This window comes from Marmota flaviventris, chromosome 12, assembly GCF_047511675.1.
Source record: "Marmota flaviventris isolate mMarFla1 chromosome 12, mMarFla1.hap1, whole genome shotgun sequence".
Classification (NCBI taxonomy): domain Eukaryota; kingdom Metazoa; phylum Chordata; class Mammalia; order Rodentia; family Sciuridae; genus Marmota; species Marmota flaviventris.
In genome coordinates this window covers 92,017,077-92,040,482 of record NC_092509.1, presented here as the reverse complement: position 1 = coordinate 92,040,482, position 23,406 = coordinate 92,017,077, and the positions used below count along the sequence as shown (strand labels likewise).

At 35.2% G+C, this 23,406-nt stretch overlaps 1 protein-coding gene across 1 annotated transcript in view; it reads left to right on the top strand.

The window, feature by feature from the left end:
* Window positions 1-23,406, top strand: part of Pla2g4a (phospholipase A2 group IVA) — a 127,615-nt gene that overhangs the window by 12,285 nt on the left and 91,924 nt on the right. The window contains exon 2 of the mRNA XM_027935024.3: window positions 12,514-12,613. Coding sequence (XP_027790825.2) covers window positions 12,581-12,613 — 33 coding nt within the window. The 5' untranslated portion in view covers window positions 12,514-12,580. The remainder of the gene's footprint in view (window positions 1-12,513; window positions 12,614-23,406) is intronic.

The following is a 23,406-nucleotide window of genomic DNA, read 5'->3' as shown; positions in this document are numbered from 1 at the left end:
TTTTTTTTATTTGTTATTTTTATATACTTATGACAGTAGAATGTATTTTGACATATTAAACATACATGGGTATAACTTATCTAATTAGGATCTATGATGTCTTTTTCTATTTTAAACCACTGGAATCCATCCCTTTTCTGAAAAACACTAGTAGGAATTCCATATGCATTTGTTTAAATAACGAACTTTCAATAATACAAATTTGAGAGATGAAGAAGCTGTATAAGATACCTTAAGAATGAAACTGGAGAGGCAAAAATCAGTTCAAATGGAGTTGCATGCTCTTTGGCTGGAGAACAGCAGGTGTCCTGTTAGGGATGTGGGGTCAGGATCCCTAGGGATGCGTTCCTGGCTTGAGAAGCCTCTGTGTCTGAAAGCATGCTTTTACTATATTTCCTCAGAAGCAAGGAAGTTCTCATTACTGGTTTTCTGTACTAAATTGACTATGGTTTGAGAAACATTTCTAACAGCAATCGCTCATTTACTTATCTTAATTTCTACTATTTCTTCATTTCTCTTTGCCTATGGGTGGTATCAAACTCTTTGCTTAGCCTAGGTTAATTAAAAAAAAAGCAAAGAAAAAGAAACATTAGCAAATTCACTTAAGAATTTAACACTTTGGCAATGCCTTAGTGTATGTATGATGGTGGAAATATAATTCCCTGCCCTTTATCCTTTTAGAATACTTTCTACATCCTGCATGTGGAGAAGGCTTTGAACTTGGCAGTGGATAAGTCAGTGTCCCAATGTTTTAATTCTTTTGGATTTTAATAGATTAGAAATAATAGTATTTTAAAAGTTTTGTCAAAAACTCCTTGTCAAGTGTGAAAGTACAAAAAGTACATAGTCTTTATAAAAAGTGCTCAAAAAATTTGCCTTTTTGAAACTTCTTAGAAATCTCCATAGAGCCAAATAATTCTCACAAAGGTCATGCAGTTTGGGGAAAGCATCAGTGTTATAAAAAATGACAAGTATAACAGATTGTTATTGTGTTTATTTATGGTTCCTGAGGTACTGTGGTTGGAATTTGCATACAGTTTCTCATTTCATTCTCTCATTGCCTATGTGAGGTGTAGGGACCGTTTCCCCATTCTACAGATGAGGAAACGGAAGATCAGGAGCCCAGAGGTAGAGAAGGGAGGAGAGGGACTTGAACTCAGCCTGGCTCCAGTGGAGAAGCTTCCATGGCTTCAGAGAAGAGCTTCCTGGGGCCTCCTCTGCTCTACAGGTGGAGTGGAAGGAAGAGAAAAGGATCCTTTGGATTCTTTTCCTTCTTCCCTCTAAATGTGACAACCCTCATAAAAGCCCCTCCCTTTTCCTCTCGTCTTTATCACTGTAAGCAGAGCAGTGACTGTACACTCCAGGCTGGGGTTTTGCTTCTTATTCACTTTTTCTGAGAAGCCCATCTTGCTCTAGCAGCATGACTTAGAGGTTTTGGTCAGACCACACACCCTCCAGCATTCACTGAAAACCAGGGTTGCGTTACACAGGCTAGTGTGTTGGAAAGTGAGCCCGATTCCCCTCTCATTGGTGTTCAGGAAGTTTCTAATTACAGGGTGGGGGGCGGGTAAGACAGAACAAAAATTTAAAAAACAAACAAGGCATGAGCTTCATATCTCTTTCTTCAGACTTGAAAGACAGTGGACACACACCAAGACTGGTTATTTAGCTTAGTTATAAGAAACCAAAAACAAAAAGCCTGCTGTCTTAGGACCATTCATTATAACGGTTGTGCAACCTGGTGGCCATAAGTTTTCCAGGACTGAGCTCATTGTGGGGATAAAACATTTTCCTAGTGTTTAATGTGGATAGTTGGATAGAGATGCCTTAATTCCACAGAAACCTAAAATATCTGCTGCTACTATTAACAGTTATGGTGGGGGGAGGGAGGGGAGTGGATGCCTGTTCCTAACTGGAACTGAAAATGTAGTCACTGTCTGACTATAATAAGTGTTGATTTTGTCCCGAGGAAAGTGAACTGGGTACCAATAACTATTCCTCATAGAATTGCTTTGTTATTTCCTTGAAGCATAGCTTTGGCATGAATATTGTGCATCTAAATTAGATCTGTCTACATGAACTAGATTTTCTTAAAATTGACTTAAAATTTTGAAATAGTTTTAAGAACAGGCAAAAATGCGATAGGGAGTTCCCATACGCTCTTTGCTTAGTTCTCCCCATTGTAACACCTTACATAACCACATTTCATGATCAGAAGCAGGAAACTGACATTGGCACAATGATATTAATCAAATTGCAGAGCTTATTTGGATTTTATCAGTCCTTTCTATGTATCAGGTTTTATCCAGCCTGACAACCGCTGGCTTTTGACTAGAGGGTTCAATCCATTCCCATTTAATGTTGTTAGAGAAATGGTTAGATTTCTGTTTGCCATTGTGTTTTTCTGTTTTCTATACATCTCATTGCTTCTTATTATTTATTTATTATTCTGCTCCTTATATCAAGCAAATATTTTCTGGTGGTTCATCTTAATTCCTTTGTTGGTATTTTAATACATTTTTTGAATGATTTTCTTAGTGGCAGTTCTAAGAATTAACCTATATACCTTAATGCATTGCAATGTGCCTCATATAAATAGTAGCTTAATTCCTATAAAATATAGAAACTTTGCATAGAAGTACAATCCTTCCCCACTCCTGTGGTACTCTTCTCCTAATATTCATTATGTGTATATGTATTATAAATCTGATAATAAAGTATCATAATCTATTCCTTTGTAAATTCTATGTATTTTAAAGAAGTTTAGAGACTAAAAGGAAAAAAAATCACATTTATAGAATATTTTATATTAAGCTACATATTTACTGCTTCTGGTACTTTTAATTTCTTCCTGTGGTTCAGTTACCACTTGGTATTATTTTCTTGTCCCCAAATGGTTCCATTCCTTCTTTTTTTGTGCTATATATGTTACATATTTAAATAAGCCCAACAATACAGTTTTATAATTATTATTTTATAGAATTGACTTATGTATCAGTTAAAAAAACAGAAAAAAATATGTGTCAGTTTAAAAAATTGAAATAATTAACTTTATTGGTCTTTATTGGTGCTCTCTCTCTTGCTTTGGGTGCACTTCAGTTACTGGTTTGCTATCGCTTTTTTTTCAGCCTGAAGAACTTTCTTTACTATTTCTTTTCTTTCTTTTTCTTTTTCTTCTTCTCCTTTTTTCTTTTTTTGTGGTGCTGGGGATTTATCCCAGGTCCTCATGGAAGGTAGGCTAGTATTCTACCACTGAGCTACATCCCTCTTCCTTTACTATTTTTAATAATGCTTGTCTTCTAGCAACGAATTCTCTCTATCTTTATTGATGTGGCAATAGCTAAATTTCTCTTCTTTAAAAGATAGTTTTGGTGGATAATCTATTCTTGGTTTACAGCTTTATTTTTTTTTTCAAAAATTTTCATTTGTTCTTTTTAGATATGCATGACAGTAGAGTATATTTTGACGTGTTATATATATGTGGAGTATACCTTATTCTAATTAGGATCCCATTCTTGTGGTTTAACATGGTGGGGAGTTTCCCTAGTCATGTATTCATATATTAACATAGGAAAGTTATGTCTGATTCATTCTACTCTAGCTTTCTTCTTTAAGGAGCTTGAATATGTCTTCCTATTGCCTTCTGGCCTCCTTTGGTTCTGTTGAAAAGTCATCTGTTAATCTGATTTTGGTTTCCATGTCTGTTAGGAGTGATTTTTTTCTCTTTTTTTTTCTCAAGATTTTCCTTTTTGTCTTTGACTTAACACATTGACTGTGATGTGTCTTGATGAGATCTCTTTTTGTATTTATCCCGGTTAGAACAATTGGAGCTTTTTGATGTGTTTTAAATCAGTTTTGAGACATTTCATCCATTATTTGTTGTCTTATTTTTTTTCTCCTCTCTTCTCTTGCTCTGGGACTGTCCTATGTAGAGTGCACACTGTTTTTGTTGTTTATATTCATTATTATTTTTGAAAACTGGAAATTTTAGATTGCATATTAGGTCTAGAATATATATCGTGGCATCTTTGGAAGCTATTTGGATCTTTCCTCTGGGGGGAATTATGGTTGCTCTTGGTTTGTTTCAGTGACTTTCCTTAACTTGCTCTCAGGAGTCTTGTGCAGTGTTCATTCTCTGTGGTGCCTATTCAGATGTTTTGTTTGTTTGTAATTCTTATTTTTACTCTTAGGCTTGTTTTCCTAAGGGTTACTCCTAGGTAAGCATAGTGAAGCTGTTATTCAGTGAGCCACCAGAGACTTGCTTACACATCTTGAGTATGTCTTCCACTCTGCCATTTGGGCTTCATGTGGCTTTGGAAATGCTTTTGAAGTTCAGGGAGTTTATAAGTGCTCCCTGACAGTTGCTTTCTGCTTTCATGAGGCCTCACACTTAGTAACATTTTGTGTACCCACAGCCTTTCAGACCCCCAGGAATCACTTGGGCCTTGGCAAAGCTTTCTTTAATTGTCACTTTCTTTAGATCTGCCTTTGAACTTCCTGGCTGATCTGTTATTTTGTTGTGTGGTCCAACCATTATGGATCCCATGCTAGCACTGTACTTCCATGGTTATTGGCGACTGTGATCTCTTTGTCTTTTTCTCTTTGTCTTCCAGGATGTGGAATTTTCCTGCTCCAAACACAGTTATACCCAACTCTGGTCAGCAAGTCAGCAGACCTATAGATTCTCAGGGCTTCCCCGCCTTCTCAGTTAGAACTTCATGCTGAGGAACTGGGGGAGAGTAGGAGGAACCCATTCCTATAATGGCAGAATTTTATTGTTCTTGAGGTTTAGCATACTTAAAAATAATAATAAATACTTTCATTTTGTTGTATACCTTTTGGTCAGCTTCCAGTTCCTAAGTGGTTGCTTATAATAATTCTGCATGATTTTTGTCAATGCCTTCTGGGGAGAGGGTTTCCTAAGTTTCTCATTCCGCCATTTTGGAAGTTGGTCCACCTATGTTTTCAACTTTGAACTGGAAACTTTGACTAATTCTCTAAGACATAAAACTTAAGATGCAAAATAATACACTGGATTGTGAAACAACCTACTCTTTACATTTTAGAAAAAAAAAGCCAGACCAATGAGTATTATATAAATGAAAAACTTTCCTACTTCATGTATGTTGGAGGAATAAAGTAGAGATGTGGGGAAAATTTTGGAAGGCTTTTGGTGTTGTCATTTATTTATTTATTTGTTTATTTTTGGAGGGCACTGCTATAAGTACAATCCTCTTTGTCTTGGGGAGATAAATAGGAAGGAAAATACTTCCTAACTTCCAATCTAGAGAGGGTCTTTAAAAGGAGACTTCTTAGAAAGCTCATGAGAAGATTTAATATGTGCATCCTTTAGTAAGCTAGCAGGTAGCCCAGCTTGAAATATACAAAGGTACACAGATAGTACTAGAGAGTTTCATTATTGAAATAATTGTATTCTCAGGTATATGGGAAGAAAGGAAGCACTTATGAGTGTTCCCATGGACTAAAAGGTCTTCAAGTGGTTTATCTAGTGGCATGAAAGAACCTCTGGAAAAGAAAACTGTATGTGAACCACAGGATGCACTGGGTTGTTGAAGGGCACACAAGTTCCCAACTAGAGCAGAGATGCATTTGGATAGGTCAAGGAACATAGAGAGGGGACCTTAAAACTAGACTACTCAAAAGAGGCAGCAGGAAGCATCCATAAGGGAAAGAAATAGCTGTAACTCATACAAGGCCCAAAACCATGAAATAATTACTTTCTTGTTCCTATTTTTCTCTTCTACTTCATCATTCTCTAACCGTGAGGGATAAAACCAGATTATCAAGCTCAGAAGAGTTAGACCCAGGGCAGGGGAGGAGAAAAATGTCAATGACCTTGCTTCTCCTTTCCTGTAATAGGTTCTGGCTTCAACTCTAAATGAACCTGGTATTTCAATTTATAAATTCATTTTTTTAACATCTAAGAGTTAACAAAAGTTATGGGTCTGAATGAGGTTTCATTAAAACAGGAGAAGGGTTAAATCGAGATAGAATAATAAAGTTACTCTAGAACTAAAATATTAAATGTCATGAGTAATGTTTATTTAATATCTAATATTCCTTATTCCTTACTTTTTTTTTGTACTGGGAATTGAGGCACTTAACAATGGAGCCACATCCCCAGTCTTTTTTTTATATATATATTTTATTTTAGAGACAGGGTCTTGCTAAGTTGCTTAGGGCCTCACTAAGTTGCTGAGGCTGGCTTTGAACTTGAGATTCTCCTGCCTCAGCCTCCCTAGCTGCTGGGATTACAGGTGTGTGCCACTGTTCCTGGCTAATATTTAATGTTTCTAACCTAGTGGTCTAATGCACATGTAGAGAGGTGGGAGGGAGAGAGAATATTACAATATTACAAGAATTTTTAAGTTAGCTATCTTTAGCCTATTTCTAGCTATTGGCTTTAGTGTGGGGATGTCTCCATTCTCTGCCCAAGACTGGCCTCATGATATAGTTGTGGCTAATAGGTAGTGAACAGAGTAGTTATGAATTGAGTTGTTGAAAATGAAAAGAGGAAATAAAGTTGCTGACAGTAAACTGTGGGTCCCAGCAACAGATTTCCTCTAAACATTTTTAGTGCTAATCTCACCCCTTCTGGAATAGCACTTGTTCTACTTTTTATTTTTTCAAGTGGAGATTGATAGTTAGCATCCTTTGATATTAAGAATAGTTAGAATGATCAAGTAGAACATCAGTAGAGACTGCTTGCTCTATTCTGTGAATCCCCTTCATGCATAAACATGCACTACTTTGAATAATATCTATCATACTTCTACCCATCAAATCTTTACATGGAACCTACTATATTTCAGGCACTGTGATAAGGACTAGGATTAATACTAGGGAAAAAATATGGTTACTGACTATAAATTTTTTAGTTCTTTCAGGAAAAGCAGATATTGTGTAATATCTCTGTGTTACAGTATCTGTGTAAGTGGAATGAAAGACTTAAAGAAGTCCAGAGTACAAATGGAACTGATAGGAGATAGACCAAATATACTTTGAAGGTCACAGAAAGCCACTCTGTGGAAGTGACATTTAAACTGAGTCCTAATGAATGCATCAGAGTTAGCCATGTGCACAGGAGTTGTCTACCAGGCCCTACGTGATCTGCCCTGGCCTCTACTTCCAACCTCATCATAAGCTACTTTTGCTTTTGGTCACTATTCACCGACCTCCTATCTTCTCTCACTTCCTCCACTCCTGCCTGCTGGGAACATTGCATTCTAAACCCACTCCCCCTCTACCCACTATGGCCGGTGCCTTTCCAGAGCCTGGTGTCTGTATTTATTCTGTGTTTCAGCCTTTGGCTTGTTTCCATCATGTCATAAATAACTATTTCGAATTGTTGCATTTATTTCTTGGATTGCTTGTTTTCTGATTGCCCTCTAGAAATGTAAGCTCCAAGAGGTGAGAAAATGTATCCAACCCTCACTTCTGCCTCTGTAGCCCCTGGAACAATACTTGACATAATTAATTGTGGTCTGAACATTGGTTGAATAAATGGATGAATAGAAGAGGTGGGTTATAGCTCTAAATGTGACACAGCATGAAACATTTGAAGAAAGGAAAGAAACCCAGCATGACTGTACCAGAAAGAAAAGGAGAGAGTTGAGTGGTGGGGTAAGGATGAGGAAGTAGATAGAAATCTAATCATGAAGTCTTTAGGCCTTTATTTTTCAAACTGTTGCGGGTGAGTCATGACATCAATTCAGTGGGCTGCTACCTGCATTTAAACAAATGAAATAGGAAAAAAAAAAAAAAAAGAACAAGCAGTGTACATCGTTCTTAGTAAAAGTATCATATTAAACTTGTTTCCGTATTTAGCTTGTGTATGTGAATGTTTGTGTGTCATATTGTGATAGAAAAAGGTTATCCTGCTTTGGTTTACAGTAAATAGGTTTGAAAACATAGTTGGAGGCTGTGTAAAGATTTCCGACTTTCTACGATAGGAGTAGAAACTCATGGAACATGCTTTCATAGAACAGTAGGGTTCAGGATTCCCTCAACTGAAGACATTGATTCCATACAGCATAGCAAGCACCACAGGAGTGTTAAGTATCATGCTAGGCTGTGCTTATTGCTGCCTGTAGATTACTTGTCAGATTTCTTGAAGGCAAGGGGTATGCCTTTCTCAGTGCTGCATTCCCAGCACCAGCACAGACTAGGTAACTTTGCAAAGACATATTGATTGAATGAATGAAAGATTTTTTTTGGATAAAACTACTGTTTAGGAATTCAATGGCTATGGAATCCAGCAAATGCTCTTCTTCTATGCCACCGTCATTAGTACCATTTTTTTGTTGGCTGTTTTTATTGCGGTGCTATGTATCACACCCAGGACCTTGCACCTGCTAGACACAGTACCACTGAGCTACAATCCCCAGCCCATGCATTGTTTTTAACTCAAAAAACTCTGATGAGAACAATTACCATGGTCCTGTTTACTTCTTGAGGTTCCAGTATGAATGGTGTGAAGTCTGGAGTCTGCAGGGCCACAGAGTTTCATAATACATTTGGTTTGGGCTCATCATTTGTTCCCAAACACCTTACATAGTGCAAATTATATTCTGCATATTTGTTTGTTGGATGATAAATGCATCAGAATTTTCTCATTTTCCACAGTCACAACAATGATTACAATAGTACATTTTTCAAGTGACTCTATGACATTTTTATTAATCAGTCGCTGTGAATTTTGTCTTGAAGGAGAAAGTGATATGCATTAAGTATTTATTGATATCTTCCATTGTAATTAATTAATTAATTTGGTCCTTATTAATATTGAAGGTATAGTGCTATTCACCTTTACGGTAGAGTAACGTGGGTCACAGGATGTGAAATTACAATTAGATACCATATCCATATCGTCATTGTCAATAAATGCCGTTGCTTCCATGAGGAAAGTGATGTGATTTTTCTCTGAGGTGTTGAATACCTGATAGCACTCTCCTGGCATAGCCTTTACAACTACATGGACGTTTCAACCTCTAGAATGGGAGGAATTATTACTACTGTAGCAGTTTAAAGGTCTCATGCTTTTGGGCACAGGAGCTTTGTGTGGCCTATCAGATGCTTGGGAAGAGGATTTATAATCAGAAATTAGTTAACTTCTGAGAGTAATGATATAAGGGAAATATGGATGGTTATAGTGAATCACATGATTTTTTTATTGCGCCACATGTAAGGCTATATCCCACCAGCAACTCTAGAGTGTTAATTGTGTTCTGACTCAGGAACTGCTTAGACACACCTTGAGTTAATCAGCATAAAAACATTAGCTATAACGGTAGATCAAGTCAGTGCTGATCATGTTAGTAAGATTAATAAGATTAACAGAAATAGCTCAAAAAATCCTGATAATCAGAAGTGCTAAATAGGATCATATTACCTGGTGTAGATATTTATTTCTTATATTACAAATATCAGAATCACAAATCACCTTATTGTAGTTTGGCCTGTATCTTTTTTTTTTTTTTTTTTAATATTTATTTATTTTTTTAGTTCTCGGCGGACACAACATCTTTGTTTGTATGTGGTGCTGAGGATCGAACCCGGGCCGCACGCATGACAGGCGAGCGCGCTACCACTTGAGCCACAGCCCCAGCCCTGGCCTGTATCTTTTTATACTGTTACTTCTTCAATTCAAAAAGTTGTTTCAAGAATATTTAGAGACCAATCAAAGGCACAGTATGATACAATAGTACATGAATAATCATGTTTGAATGTTGGCAATATGTAGATAATTAGGGAAAAATAATCAGAGGAAAAAGAGAAACAGTATTCCAGAGTAAGATGGTGCCATGCCTGGAATATGGGTTTTTTTCCTTCTGAAACCAAGGTTGGAGTTTAATCCCAATTATGAAAAATTAACAGGGTGGAAGTTTAATGTGATTATAGTGTACAGAGGTGTGGCCTTGGGCAGTGACTAGAATTAGATAAGATCATTAAGGTGGAGCCCTCATGATTGAATTCTGGTGGTTTTGTGAGAGAGACTGGAGAACACATACATGCTCCTGTGCATTTTCCTGAGATGCTATGTACTGCCACAGGACTTGGTCAGCAGGAAGACCATCAGCAGATGTGGGCCCTTGACCTTGGCCCCAAACTGTGAGCCAAAATAACTCTTGTCTTTATATGTTACCTAGTCTCAGGTATTTCATTATCATAGTGAAATGTTTTAATACAGATGGGGCGAGGAGTGAGTATGAACAAGCTTATGAATGCATAGAAAAGAACTTTACTTGGCTTGATTAAAATGTGTTAGCGTAACTGGGCTTGAAAATTATTTCTCTTAGTTGTATAAATGTAGTCTCCCATCGATTCATTCTCTTATTCTTTCATTTAGCATATCTGTGTAAAGTGTCCATCTGCACCTACATTGGGTCTAGGAATTTTACAATAAATAAAACACAAAAGCATCTGCCTTCATGGAGCTATTCTAATGAAGGAGAGAGAAGATATGGATTTTTAAAAATACAATAAAAACTGCAGTAGATGTTAGTAATAAAACAAGAAAAGTGAGGTTTCTGCCAATTTTAAATAATATGATCAGGGAAGGCTTCACTGGAAAGAAACCTGAAAATTCATGAAAATAATAGCCAAATCCAACAAAATAACAGAAAGAAAGGTGATAGAGTCTTAGTCATCTTTGTGCTGCTGTACCCAGAATTGACTAGATAATGGGTAAAGAACGGAAATGTACTACTTGCAGTTCTGGATACTGGAAAGTCTTGATTTTACAAATTGATTTTAGATGCTGTATTCACTTTTAGTCTGATGAAAATGCATGTTGAAACATAAAATATAATATCAGTATAAGAAGTGATTATTGTAAATAACAGTCTTACTTTAAAAGATGTCTTTTACTGATTAAAAATAATGATGACTAATAGACCAAAATGAAGAAGAGGGTGTGTGTGTGTGTGTGTGTGTTTGTGTGTGTGTGTGTGTGGTGCTGGAGATTGAACCCAGGGCCTTTTTCATGTGAGGCAAGCACTCTACCAACTGAGCTGTATCCCCAGCCCAGGTATTCTTATTTTTGATAATTTTAAAATAGGAGACTGTGGGTCATTTTTACCTTTCTTTTTTATTAATTTATTTATTTTTTAGTATTCGGCAGACACAACATCTTTGTTTGTATGTGGTGCTGAGGATGGAACCCGGGCCGCATGCATGCCAGGCGAGCGCGCTACCGCTTGAGCCACATTCCCAGGCCTTACCTTTCTTATATTTCTGCTTCATATATTTCACATTAAAAAATGATGAAGGGAATGAATTTAAAAAAACAATGGCATATGAGGAGAGCCTATTTTTGTTAAAAATGTCTCAAATTCTCTCTTTTCCATTTACTCTAAATATATGAAAATATGTTGTAATAGCTTGGAATAATAGTAATGATTGTCCTTTATTCTTCATTTAGTTCAGCAGTTTGTTATTGAAACAATGAGCATGGAACACTTTTTATAATTTTTTTAAAAAGGTGATATTTTAAAAAGAAAGAGTGAGTCATGTGCGGTGGCGCCTGCCTGTAATCCCTGCCTCCATCTGAGGCAGGAGGATCACGAGTTCAAAGTTAGCCTCAGCAACTAAGTGAGACCCTGTCTCAAAATAAAAAGGCATGGAATGGTTAAGCATCCCTGGATTTAATCCCTGGTACCAAAATAAATAAATAAGTCGTTAAAATTTTAAAAGCAAATGTGTTTTATTCTGAAATAAAGATATTTCAGAATTTATACACTACATAAATAATAAAAATATTTAAATAGATGTTCCATATTAGATGTTACTTATAGAATGTTGCAGTGTGTGTGTGTGTGTGTTATTGTATAAAATTTCAGGGAAAAATTTTGTGATGAAATAACAAAGATGTTCTTTGACTAATTTTTATTTTAATTTAAATAATATGGAGTAATTGTGGAAGAAGAGAAAAGAAAGTACAAGAGAGTATTTCTCTAATAGAATATTTTCATATAACTGCTTCTAAAATAAACTGCTGCCTTATATATAATGAACAAACATTTTTTTTAAAAAATGTCATTACTAAAGTTCACATTCAACGTGAATGTGTATTTTAAATTCCTAACAAATAGCTAAGGTAAAAGAATCTTTATTTCTTATTGTGAATTTGTATAATGCTGACCAACTGAGAAAAGAAACCATTATAAGTGGCACCAAAATAATTTCAGTGTTTCGTAATTTCAATGAATTTCTCATAAACTACTTTGCAAATGAAAGCAAAAAAGCCCCTGTAGTTTCCTAATTTTACTCAGAATAAATTTGAACAAATAAATATGGAAATTAAATGCTACTTATCAAAATATATTCACTCTTTCCCTAAGTCATGTGTGTGTACTCATTCATATGCACAGTGGGAAATTCAATTCATCTGGTCCCCTTGGGTACACTTTTGAGACTCATCCTTATCATCATTTATATCTCCAAACTGCATCCAAGAGGAAGCTTACCAATAGTGATTGTTTATTTTTGTAGGCTTTGAAGAAGTTGGAGTGCCAAAGAAGACCTTTGAAGTGTGAAAATTCCTGTAACTGAAACCAAAATGTCTTTCATAGATCCTTACCAGCATATTATAGTAAGTAATTTACTATTTTTGTATTATTTCAGGGAGAGGGGCTGATATATTTCCATGTCTGTGTATTGCTGGTGTTATTGATAAAGCAAAACTCTATAATAATTCTTTGAATTTTTAATTGAATTTATAAAATTAATGTATAATATTAATATAAAACAGGCTACAGTACATAATTAAACTAACACATGTCTTTTTTTTTTTTTTTTAAATCACTGGAAGTTTCTAGAGAAGAGGGACTTAGGAGGAAAAATTACCAAAACATTTGTGATAATACTGAACTTCATGGAATAATTTTAAAAAATGAAGCTAAGCTAGCACTTAGCTATCATCAGATTGTAGAGTTCCATCCTTCACAAGACAGTGAAGAGAAGATTCACAGATTTTTGGGTTCAGGGCTATGTTTTGGTATGCATTTCTGGGACAATTAATTCCGTAAACTTTCCCTTAGTCAGAAATGTTTAAACAAACTCTTCTATGGTTGGTTAGCTTTTAGTGAAGAGTTGAATAATTCAAATTTAATAATAGAATGTAATTTTCCAAACTCCATGGGAAATATGCATTCTTTTTTCTGATCAAAACCCAGAGATTTCCTTGCTAAATACAACAGATGAGACTCAGATTTATTGTGTTAGAAATGGGATTTATGAATATTAAGATAATCCACAGCCTCGTTTTTACTTAAAATGAAACAATGTCCTTTTATCCAACATCCTTCTCCACTTTCTATTTCCTTTCTTGCCCTGCCTGGATAGTGGGGTTAATGGGTTTCAATTCTATGTAGTGCTTTCTTCCCTTCTGCTCACAATCACTGGAAACTGGGCTCAGCCTTTCTTTTCATTGAAAGCTCTCATCAATTTATTCCTCAGTGCTAAATCAATGATTTCCCAGTTTCTCTCCCTGACTCAGCTGGGCATTCTTGTCTTGAGATTCTTCTCAGATTTCTTCTGTTCTTGTTTTCTTGCTGTTGATTACGTCTGTTTTCTTTTGCAAGTTTCTCTACTTAACTCTCTCTCCTTTTTCTTTTTCTTTTTTTAAATTGAAGTATTACATGTGTACTCCATCCATAAAACCATAACCCAGGTAAAATATTCGTTATAAGTACTCTAGAAGGCTGGCTCATGTCTATTACAGTAAAAAAACCTACCAAAGCAAACCAATATTTAATCTCTATTATCATGTTTTTCTTGTCTTTGACTTTTGTATAAATATCTGCATTCAACATCATCTGTGAGATTCACTAACATTGTCATGTGGCACAAAATTCCATACTTTCCCATTGTAATATACTGTTATATTATCAGAATATACCCCGAACTCTTTATCTAGTCTACTGATAACAATAATATCCTCACTGAATGGCAGTAGTAATTTGCTTTAAATAAAAACCATTATGTGTGGCTTGGTCTATTTCCTAATTGGTGTATTAGTCTGTTTGCACCAATACCAATCTTTCTTAATCTCTGTGCCTTTAAGATGTGTCTATATATGATGGTGTATACCCTCCAATTCTTTCTTCAAGATTACCATGGTTATTTTTACTCCTTGTTTTCATATACATTTTGGAGGCAGTTTGTCCATTTAAACACACACACACACACACACACACACACGGCACAAACTGCTAGAATTTTAATTGGATCAAAATGATTTTATAAATCAATTAGAGAAGAGATGACAGTAATGATAATGAATCTTCCAATTCATTAATAACCTGTGAATCCAATCTGAAACAAAATAAATCACCTTAAATCATTCAGTAATATATTGTAATTTTTCAGTAAGAAATCTTGTATGTCTATGTGCTTATGAATCTATAAGCATATACATGGAGAGATTTATTTCTTGATACTTAATGTTTTAATGTAATTATAATGATATTTGAAAATTTTATTTTCTAGTTAGTTGCTTTTATATGGAAATGTAATTTATTTCTGTAGATCCAGTGACCTTACTGAATTTCTGTTAATTCTAACAGTTTCTTTGTACATGCTTTGGACTTTCAAATTAAACATGTCTATTATTGATGAATAATGTCAATTTTATTTTCTCTTTTAAAATTTTTTAAAATTTATTGGTTAGTTTTAGTTGCACATGATACTCAAATCCATTTTGAAATAATTATACAAGCATAGGATTTATCTTATTCTAGATAGGACCCTGTCTTGTGGATGTACATGATGGTGGGATTCACTGTGATATTTTCTTGTATGTACATAGGAAAATTATGTCAGAGTCATTCCACTGTCTTTTCATTTCCCTGTCTTTTCTTTTCTCTCCCTTCCCTCCATTCCCCGTTGTTTAATCTACTAAATTTCTATTCTCCCTGTCACCCCATTTTGTGGGTTAATTTCCACATGTCAGAGAAAATATTCAACCTTTGGCTTTTGGGGACTGGCTTATTTCACTTAGCATGATAGTGTGCAGATCCATCCACTTACTGGCAAATGTCCTAAAGTCATTCTTACTATGGCTGAGTGATATTTTCTTTTTAGAATCTTGAAATGGTTATTATTATATTGTAGATCATCTATTTTAAATTTAATCTATAAGTTTGGAAATGGTATTTCATAATTATTCAGTTCAAATATTTTCTTTCACTGTAATTTATTCTTAGACATGATTATATAGACATGTACTTTTTAGTTTTCAAACACTTGATAATTTTTTACTTGCCTTTGTTATTGGTATATAATTCCATTGTATTCAGAAAGATACTCCATAAATTTTTTTGTTTTTTAATATGTTTATATGTGGTTTGGCCTAATATGTTATCTATGTTGATAAATATTTAATGTGCAAAATTATATTCCATATTTAACTTTTGTTTTTCAAATTTTGAAGTTATATTACATTCTCTAATTAGCTTATGTATCCTTTTACTTTGAACTTATATATTTTCCTTGTATTTAAAGCACAAATCTTATAAAAAGCATACAATCAGTATTTCTTTTAAAAAAATACTATGAGGTAATCTTTGTTTTCTTAAACAATATCTTAATTTCCTTTCACAGTTATGGATTTCTGTAGATGAATGGAAAAATTAAGGTAGTTTTAAAACTGCTTTCCATATTGTTTTTATATCTTATATATAGATTAATTGCTTCTTATTCTATCACCTTAAGGGAGATGAGTAGTTTCTATAGCTGTCAGAGAATTTAATATAAATGTAAATCCTCAAACTTTAACATGGAAACTGGCCTTCAAAACTGAGAAGGAAGAAGAAAGATAGGTTAAGTTCTGTGACCTGAAGCTTGAGATAAGACCAATAACAATTTCCAATCCTAATATCTGGACTTTCAATTCATTCTATATCTATATATATATTTCAATTTTTAATTGAGTGCTTATTACCATTTATTGAATACCAATCCATGTCAATAAGCACTGTGTATACAAAGAAACTCCAACAAAGTTCTTGATTAGTATGAGCCCATCTCTAGCAGAAAAGATGAACAATTTGTTTATAATTACAACAATTTTTAGTAAGGACTCTAGTAAGATACAATGAAGATTACTCTCGTAACATACAACAGGATAATTAATGTAAATGACTTGTAACCATAACCTGAAGATTTAGTAGGAGTTAGGAAAAGCATGTGTGAAGCAGTCTGGAGGTAAGAACGTGCATGATTAAAAAAAATGAAAGATATTTAGTATAGTTAAAGCATAGCAGTTTTCAAAGAACATTATTACTTTGAATGAACTTCAGTCCTCTACCTGGCCTAATGAGGCCTTATAACTGAATGCTGTACCACCCCTGCACATCTCTTATTGGATATCTTTGAACTGACCATTTGGTCCTTCTTTGAGTATGAAGCCTATGCTTAGTATGTGTTTAAAAATCAAACTGCAGATGATATTTTAAGGTTCAGTACTAGCATCTTTTCCTGCAAATTTTATTAACTTAGTAATAAGACCATAGTAATCACCTATGTGGCATATTAATATGATGAAATGTGCAAACCTCACAAATCTGTATCACATTTTTCTTTATTTTCTCCAACACTGGAGGTAGGCATTCAAGTAGTATTCTAATCTTTATCCTTTTTGAAAAAATAAAAAGGATCCTGTGAGCTGCACGGCTTTCTTCAGTCGTCTTGTTCTTGCTCTGTGTACATCAAAACAAAACAAAACTGTGTGCATGTTTAGGTATAAATTATTTTAATAAAAAAATAATGCCCTGCTCTGGTTTTCACAGAAAGATTTTTTTCAAAATATGTAAGTGAACACATTCAACATGAAACAGTATTCGTAACGATTGGAGAGATGGGGGAAAATCAAGCCAGCTGGCTTGTAATGAGCACTTGGTGGCAGGCAGGCCAGCACCCTTTGGCAGCCTCAAGGCACAAAAGATTGGACTTATTGTCACCATAACTGTGATGCAGGGACATGATGAAGAATCCTGGGGGCTGAGGTCGCAGTTTGCAGCCAGCAAGCTCTCTAGTTTCCAATGGTGCTAACTTTTAAGAAGGAGTGATAAGAATGTGATACAATTTAATTCCTATTTGTCTAGAGTTGTCTTGAGGTGCTTTCCAACTTTAAAGATACTTGTGCCTTTTTATTTTTTATTTTTTTCTTGGACCAGGGAGTCATCAACTTTATATGGAAGAGATCAATTATAAAAGATTTATGAAAATTTCCATCTTTTTACTCTGAAAATATGAGTCATGTCCTTGGGATGAAAAAATCCACACCTCTTCCAACAACCTATTAGCAATAGAGAGCCACAGCCCACATCCACAGAAACTGAGGTTGTCTTCGTGTTAGAGACAGTCAACCCCATGTGGAAGGTCCTTTAAAAACACCATTGCAGAATGACTGGAAGTAGAAAAGTATTATTCCAGATTATTACAGTAACATAGGAAAAAAACACCACCACTGGATAAGTAATCAAAGAACTAGTGTTCCAGTGCCCCTTCTTGTCTGACCAGTTACGTGCTCATGAGCACTTGGACTCTGCCACATTTGGAAAACAGGGTATGAGTAGTACCTCATATGTCTGCCTCACAGGGCCTTTATAAATAGTAACTGGGTATTTGCACAAGATTATTTTTTTGAGACAAAAAAAAAAAAGTAAGGTATTTCCAGGGAAGTCAGAAAGTAAGATGCTGCTACTGGGAATTCATACATGTAAGGGTCACTAACTAATTACTGCAGAAATACAGCACTGTCCACAAATAATAATGAGTTTTATGATGAACAGTTTATTTTCTGTGAACACTAATAAATCTAGAAAGTGAGGAAGAGGAAGGCTCCTGTATTTGTCAGGGTTCTCTGGAAAACAAAAGCAAAAGGAGGCATTAATTAATTAGTCAGGAGGGTTTGCCTCACATGACTGTGGAGGCCGAGCAGTCACATGACCTACCTTCTCTAGCTGAAGACCCAGGCAAGCTGGTAATGTAATTCATTCCTCGGCTGAGAATCAGGGAAGCGGATGGTGTAAACCCCAAGTGAAGAACTGAAAAGATGAAATGAATTGTCCCAGTTCAAAGGATAAAATAGGGAAAAGGGGGTGAATTTTTCTTTCCTGTCTTTTGTTCTACCCAGGTCCCCTCAACAGATTGGGGAGGGGCACCGGGGAGCGTAGTCCACTTTACCTGATCTACCAATTCAAATGCTGATCATCCGCAAGAAATGCTAATCATTCTTACCCAGGAAAAATGTTTAATCTGGGCACCCTCCAGTCTACTCAGATTGATGCACAAAATTTATCATCGTCGCTGCTGATTAGTCCGTTCCTATCCTTTTCTTTGATACCAGACCTGCCTTTCCACAAGCCTCTCTTTGGAAACAAAAGTACACAAAGTAATATTTACATTCCTGCTTCTTTATCACAGGACATAGATCGGAAATCCCTAGGTCAACAAATTTATTTTTCAGTTCTTAAATTTCTATTTGGTTCTTTTAAAAATCTTCCCAGCCATTTTTTAAATAGTCATCTTCCAATGCGGTTTTCACTTCCTTGAACATTGTAGTGTGGTATAGTTGTTCTATCATTGGATCTGTTTTTATGCCTGTTAGTAGTTGTGCTGCTTTGTGGTCTTGAAGTAAGGTTCCTGGGGAAGTTAGCAGTTTGGAACACTTTAAATCCTAGTTGCAGGTTGGTTGTTTCTGGGTAACCTGTATTACACAAAAATGGGCTGCCAATTTAAATATATGTATATATGTATATATATAATTTAGTGAGATATATATATCTCACTAAATTTGGCTGGTTAATCATATGATGTAGGTTGGGGAGTTTTTTATTATAATTTTAAATTAATACTTACTAATTGTACATATAATGGGATTCCATGTGGTGTTTCCCTATCTGCGTACATACAACAGGTATTGATCATATCCAACCATCCTTCTTCCATTGAAGTCATCAGTGTAGTGACATCTTACATCTGAATGAACATGGCATATCATTTAGACCAATTATTCTAAACTGAATAAGTGTGACTGCTCCCCCAAATGTTTTTAAGAATGTGTGAGAAAATCTTTCAAATGTATGTGCTGTTTTATGTGTTCTAATGAGCTCCCTCAGGGAGTGAAGCTATACCTGTCCTTCACTATCTTCTCTCAACCATGATTCTTCCTGGGAGAACACAGAGCCTACTGCTCTCAGAGAAGAGTCTACACTGTAATTTCAGTTTAGGTACTCAAAATTTGGGTGACTGTTTTATTTTAGGTATCTTGAGGATATTACAGTTACTATAAACTCATGGTGAATATGTCATTAAATGAGTATTTTAGACCCAAGCTGACACCATCAAATATTTGATGCACTGATTCTCATTGATAGAGCAGTCTCTGTAATCTTGATTAAAGTAGGACTTGAAATTCTTATTGCTTTTAGAGTATACTCTATATTTACTTGTGTGTGTATTACTAAATTTGATGTGCATACCTATTGCACAAGTTGACAAATTTCTTGCTCCTGGGGGAGATGAATCTCAAGTCATATTTCTGATGATGATTTTTCTTTTAATAATGTCTGCTAGAGCTGACAAATTCTGCTGCCTAATTAGGTGTTTTGGACATCACTTTGGGATAATTTGTCAACCCATGTGGCTGACCCATGACTGAGAGCACATAAGGCATTGGTAGCAATGGAGACTATAAATAGACCATATTGATGATTCTTAAAAAGAAGTGAGAAAACAAGAGCAGGATGCCTGTGCTTTTTACTTGTATCAGAGTGAAACTCCACACAAGGAAGTAAAACTGAAAAATAAGTAAACAGAAAAAAAAACACAAAAAAACCCATGATTTTGGGATAACATCAATGCATTTTAAAGCATTTCTGAAATCTGTTTGCATTGCCTGTTGCTGAGGTTGCCTGTAGTGATCACTATCTCTGGAGTTAGTAATAATATGCTGTAGGTCTTGTGTTAGTTTTCGTTTGGGTTTGGAATGGTAATTGAGTAGAGAAAAAATAATTTTACACACAGAATCTATCTTCTTTCCAACCAGATTATTTTGTGATCGTTTCTTTGGGGTTTGGAACAATAGAATTTTTACCATTGGAAAGTCATCACGTGGGTTGGTAAGAATTGCTTCTCTTTTTCAGGGCCTCGTCATTTTAGTTGCAGATATCAATGCAATTTCTCCAGAATGAACTTAATACAGTAGGTGTTTTCCTAATGTGTGGGAAATTGTAATTGTGAAAAGAAAAAGTGAAAATGTCTTGAGTTTCACTCTGAAAAAGATTATGGATGAAGTCAGATTCTCAAAGTAAGGTAACACCTTCCTTATGCAGTCCTTCCTCTTGGTGACTGAGTCAGTGGATTGATCTTAGATTTTTATATCTCAATAGAAATGTGGCATTTCCCCTGCTAACTACCGTCTTGCAGTGTCTTGACTCACTGGTTTCTCCTGGGGAGCACTGGTTGTGGATTCAATATCATTTCAACCAAAAATGTCCTATTCAAGTCAGAACCTAGCCCAGTCTGAAATAGTTTGAAATGATATGCAATATTGGCCTCAGGAAATATGGAAAAGCATTCTCAAAAGATTATTTTTATTTATTGAAACAACACCTTTCTCTAAGAATGTGTACTGAACTCACTTTATGGGTACACTCTTATTAATCCTTTCAGTTCTCAGAAAGAGATGGTCAGAGATTTTGACATTCCTGTTCTGAAAATAATTTAGAGGGGATCTGAAGACTTCTGATTTTTCCAAAATTAACTTTTAAAAACCAATACAGTGGTAAATGTATGCTTATATTCTGTGAATAGTATAAGAGCATTTCATCTCACAGGATAAGAGTATTTCATTTATTATAGTCAAGTATTAATCATAGTATAAGAGCATTTCATTTATTATAGTTCAGACAGAATCAAGGCTGATACAAAGGAACACAGATTAGAAAGAGCTGAATGGGTAAAATAAGGCCAATTACTAGATCATTAGCTAGATCAACTATAGATATCACATACAAACTAGATTGTAACTATCTATGTCACTTAAATAAATAGAAGCAGTTATTATTACTATTAAAACTATTGGTGTTGGTTTTATTATTCTCTGTGAAACTAAAGGGATGTAAGGAGGACAACAAGATTGGAATCTAATAAAATTTTACCACTTATGATCAATCCATGGGTTACTGGGAAATCACCTAGCTTCTTAGAATCTCACTTTACTGATCTACAAAATATAAATAGTACACAATATTTTTATTTAAAATAATACTTGTTATCTATGATAACAATCATTATTATTTACAATAATTATTATAAGAGGGATGTTGGAAATATTAAATGATAATTGACATCTAGTAGAATAATAACATCTTTCTGTATGCTATTTATAATATCTGACATATGAGTATGCTTGTAGCAATCTCAAAACCAATCTATTAAATAATAATAGGTAAAAGTATTGCACATAATTTTTATGTTAAAAGGGAGTTTTAGTCATTTGAAACTCATGTAGTGTTAGAAGAAGTTCTAAGATATAGAGAAAGAGCACAGATGTTGGGGGGAACAAAATTTTACATGTGTGTGTATGCAGAGAGAGAGAGAGGGCAGGGAGAGTGTTACTATTGAGACTGTCTCTTTAGTGGAGAAAGCTAACCCCTAAGTTGGTTTTCAAAGGCATTTTCTATCTTATTTCAAGCCCAGGTATCATTTGTCTAAATTTATCCATTTGTTTTTCTTGTGGATATTCAGTTGTTATAGCATCATTTGTTAAAATGAGTTTTTTCTTTTTTTGGCGGGGGGAGCAGGTACTAGGGATTGAACTCAGGGGCACTTGGCCACTGAGCCACATCCCCAGTCTGATATTGTGGTTTATTTAGAGATAGTGTCTCACTGAGTTGCTTAGTGCCTCACCATGCTGAGGCTGGCTTTGAACTCGCGATCCTCCTGCCTCCACCTCTTGAGCCACTGGGATTATAGGCATGTACCCCTGCGCCCAGCTCACTTTTTTCTTTTCATTTTGTTGCTTTTGTTTTATGACAAAGATTAGTTAACTATTTTTTTGTGAGCCTATTTCTGGATGCTGTATTTTCTCCCATTGATTCATTTGTCTATTCTTTCACTAGCACTCCACTGCCAATGGTTACTGAAGCTTTATTGTAGTCTCAAAGTCAGGTAGTGTCAGTAGTTCAGCTTTCTTCTCCTTAAACATAGTGTATGCTATTCTAGGTCTTATGCCCTTCTATATAAGTTTTAGAATCAATTTATCATTCCTCCAAAATAATTTGCAATGATTTTGATTGGAACTGTGTTGATTCTATATATCAAGTTGTTTATAGCATGACATCTTGACAATATCCAGTCTTCCTATCCATGAACATTTATTAGTTCCTGTCTGATTTCTTTTATTACAAGTTTTGTAGTTTTTCTTATATAGATCTTATATTTACTTTGTTAGATTTATAATTTAGTATTCTAGTCCTGGGGGGGTGCTAATATTAATGGGATTATGTTTAAAATCCACTTGTTTATTGCTGGGTATATAAGAAAATGATTGACTTTTTATATTAACTTTATGGCCTGCAAAATTGCTATAATTACTTATTAGTTCCAGGATTTTTTAAAAAATAGCTTTTCTTGCATTTTCTGCATAGATAATCATGTAATCTGTGAACAATGGCAGTTTTCCCTTCTTTCCTAATCTGTATACCTTTTGTTTCTTTTCTTTTCTGTCTTATTGCATGAGCTAAGGCTTCTAGTACCATGTTGAAAAGGAGTGATGAGAGGGAACATCCTTTCCTTGTTCCTGATCTTTGCAGGAAAGCTTCTAATTTCATATCATTAAGTATGATATTAATTATTGTATGTTTTTATAAAAAATATTTTTAATTGTAGATGGATGCCGCAGTCTGGCTGGGCACAAATAACCAAGACGCCACAAAGCCTTGTAGGTTCAAACAGCAACTCTTTATTCTGGAACTCTCACCGGCACTCTACACACACTTCCCGGGAACACACTCCCTCCTCCCTCCACCGGGCTCCGTGTGCCAATTCTCACGGAACCGGTGAGAACTCAAAGGGAACTCCAAAGTAGCGGGTGCCCGAGGCAGCAGGATCCGCCTTAATCCCGGAGCTGCCCTATTCCCAGAGCAGGGTCACTTTTCAACCATTCCCTCTGGCAAAATGCCAGGTGTCATTCCGACTTAACTGTGGCTCTCAACAGATGGATACAATATCTTTATTTTATTTATTTACTTCCATGTGGTACTGAGTCTCAAACCCAGTGCCTCACATGTGCTAAGCAAGTGCTCTACCACTGAGCCACAACTCCAGCCCCATATTGTATGCTTTTTGAAGATGTTCTTTATCAAATTGAGGAAG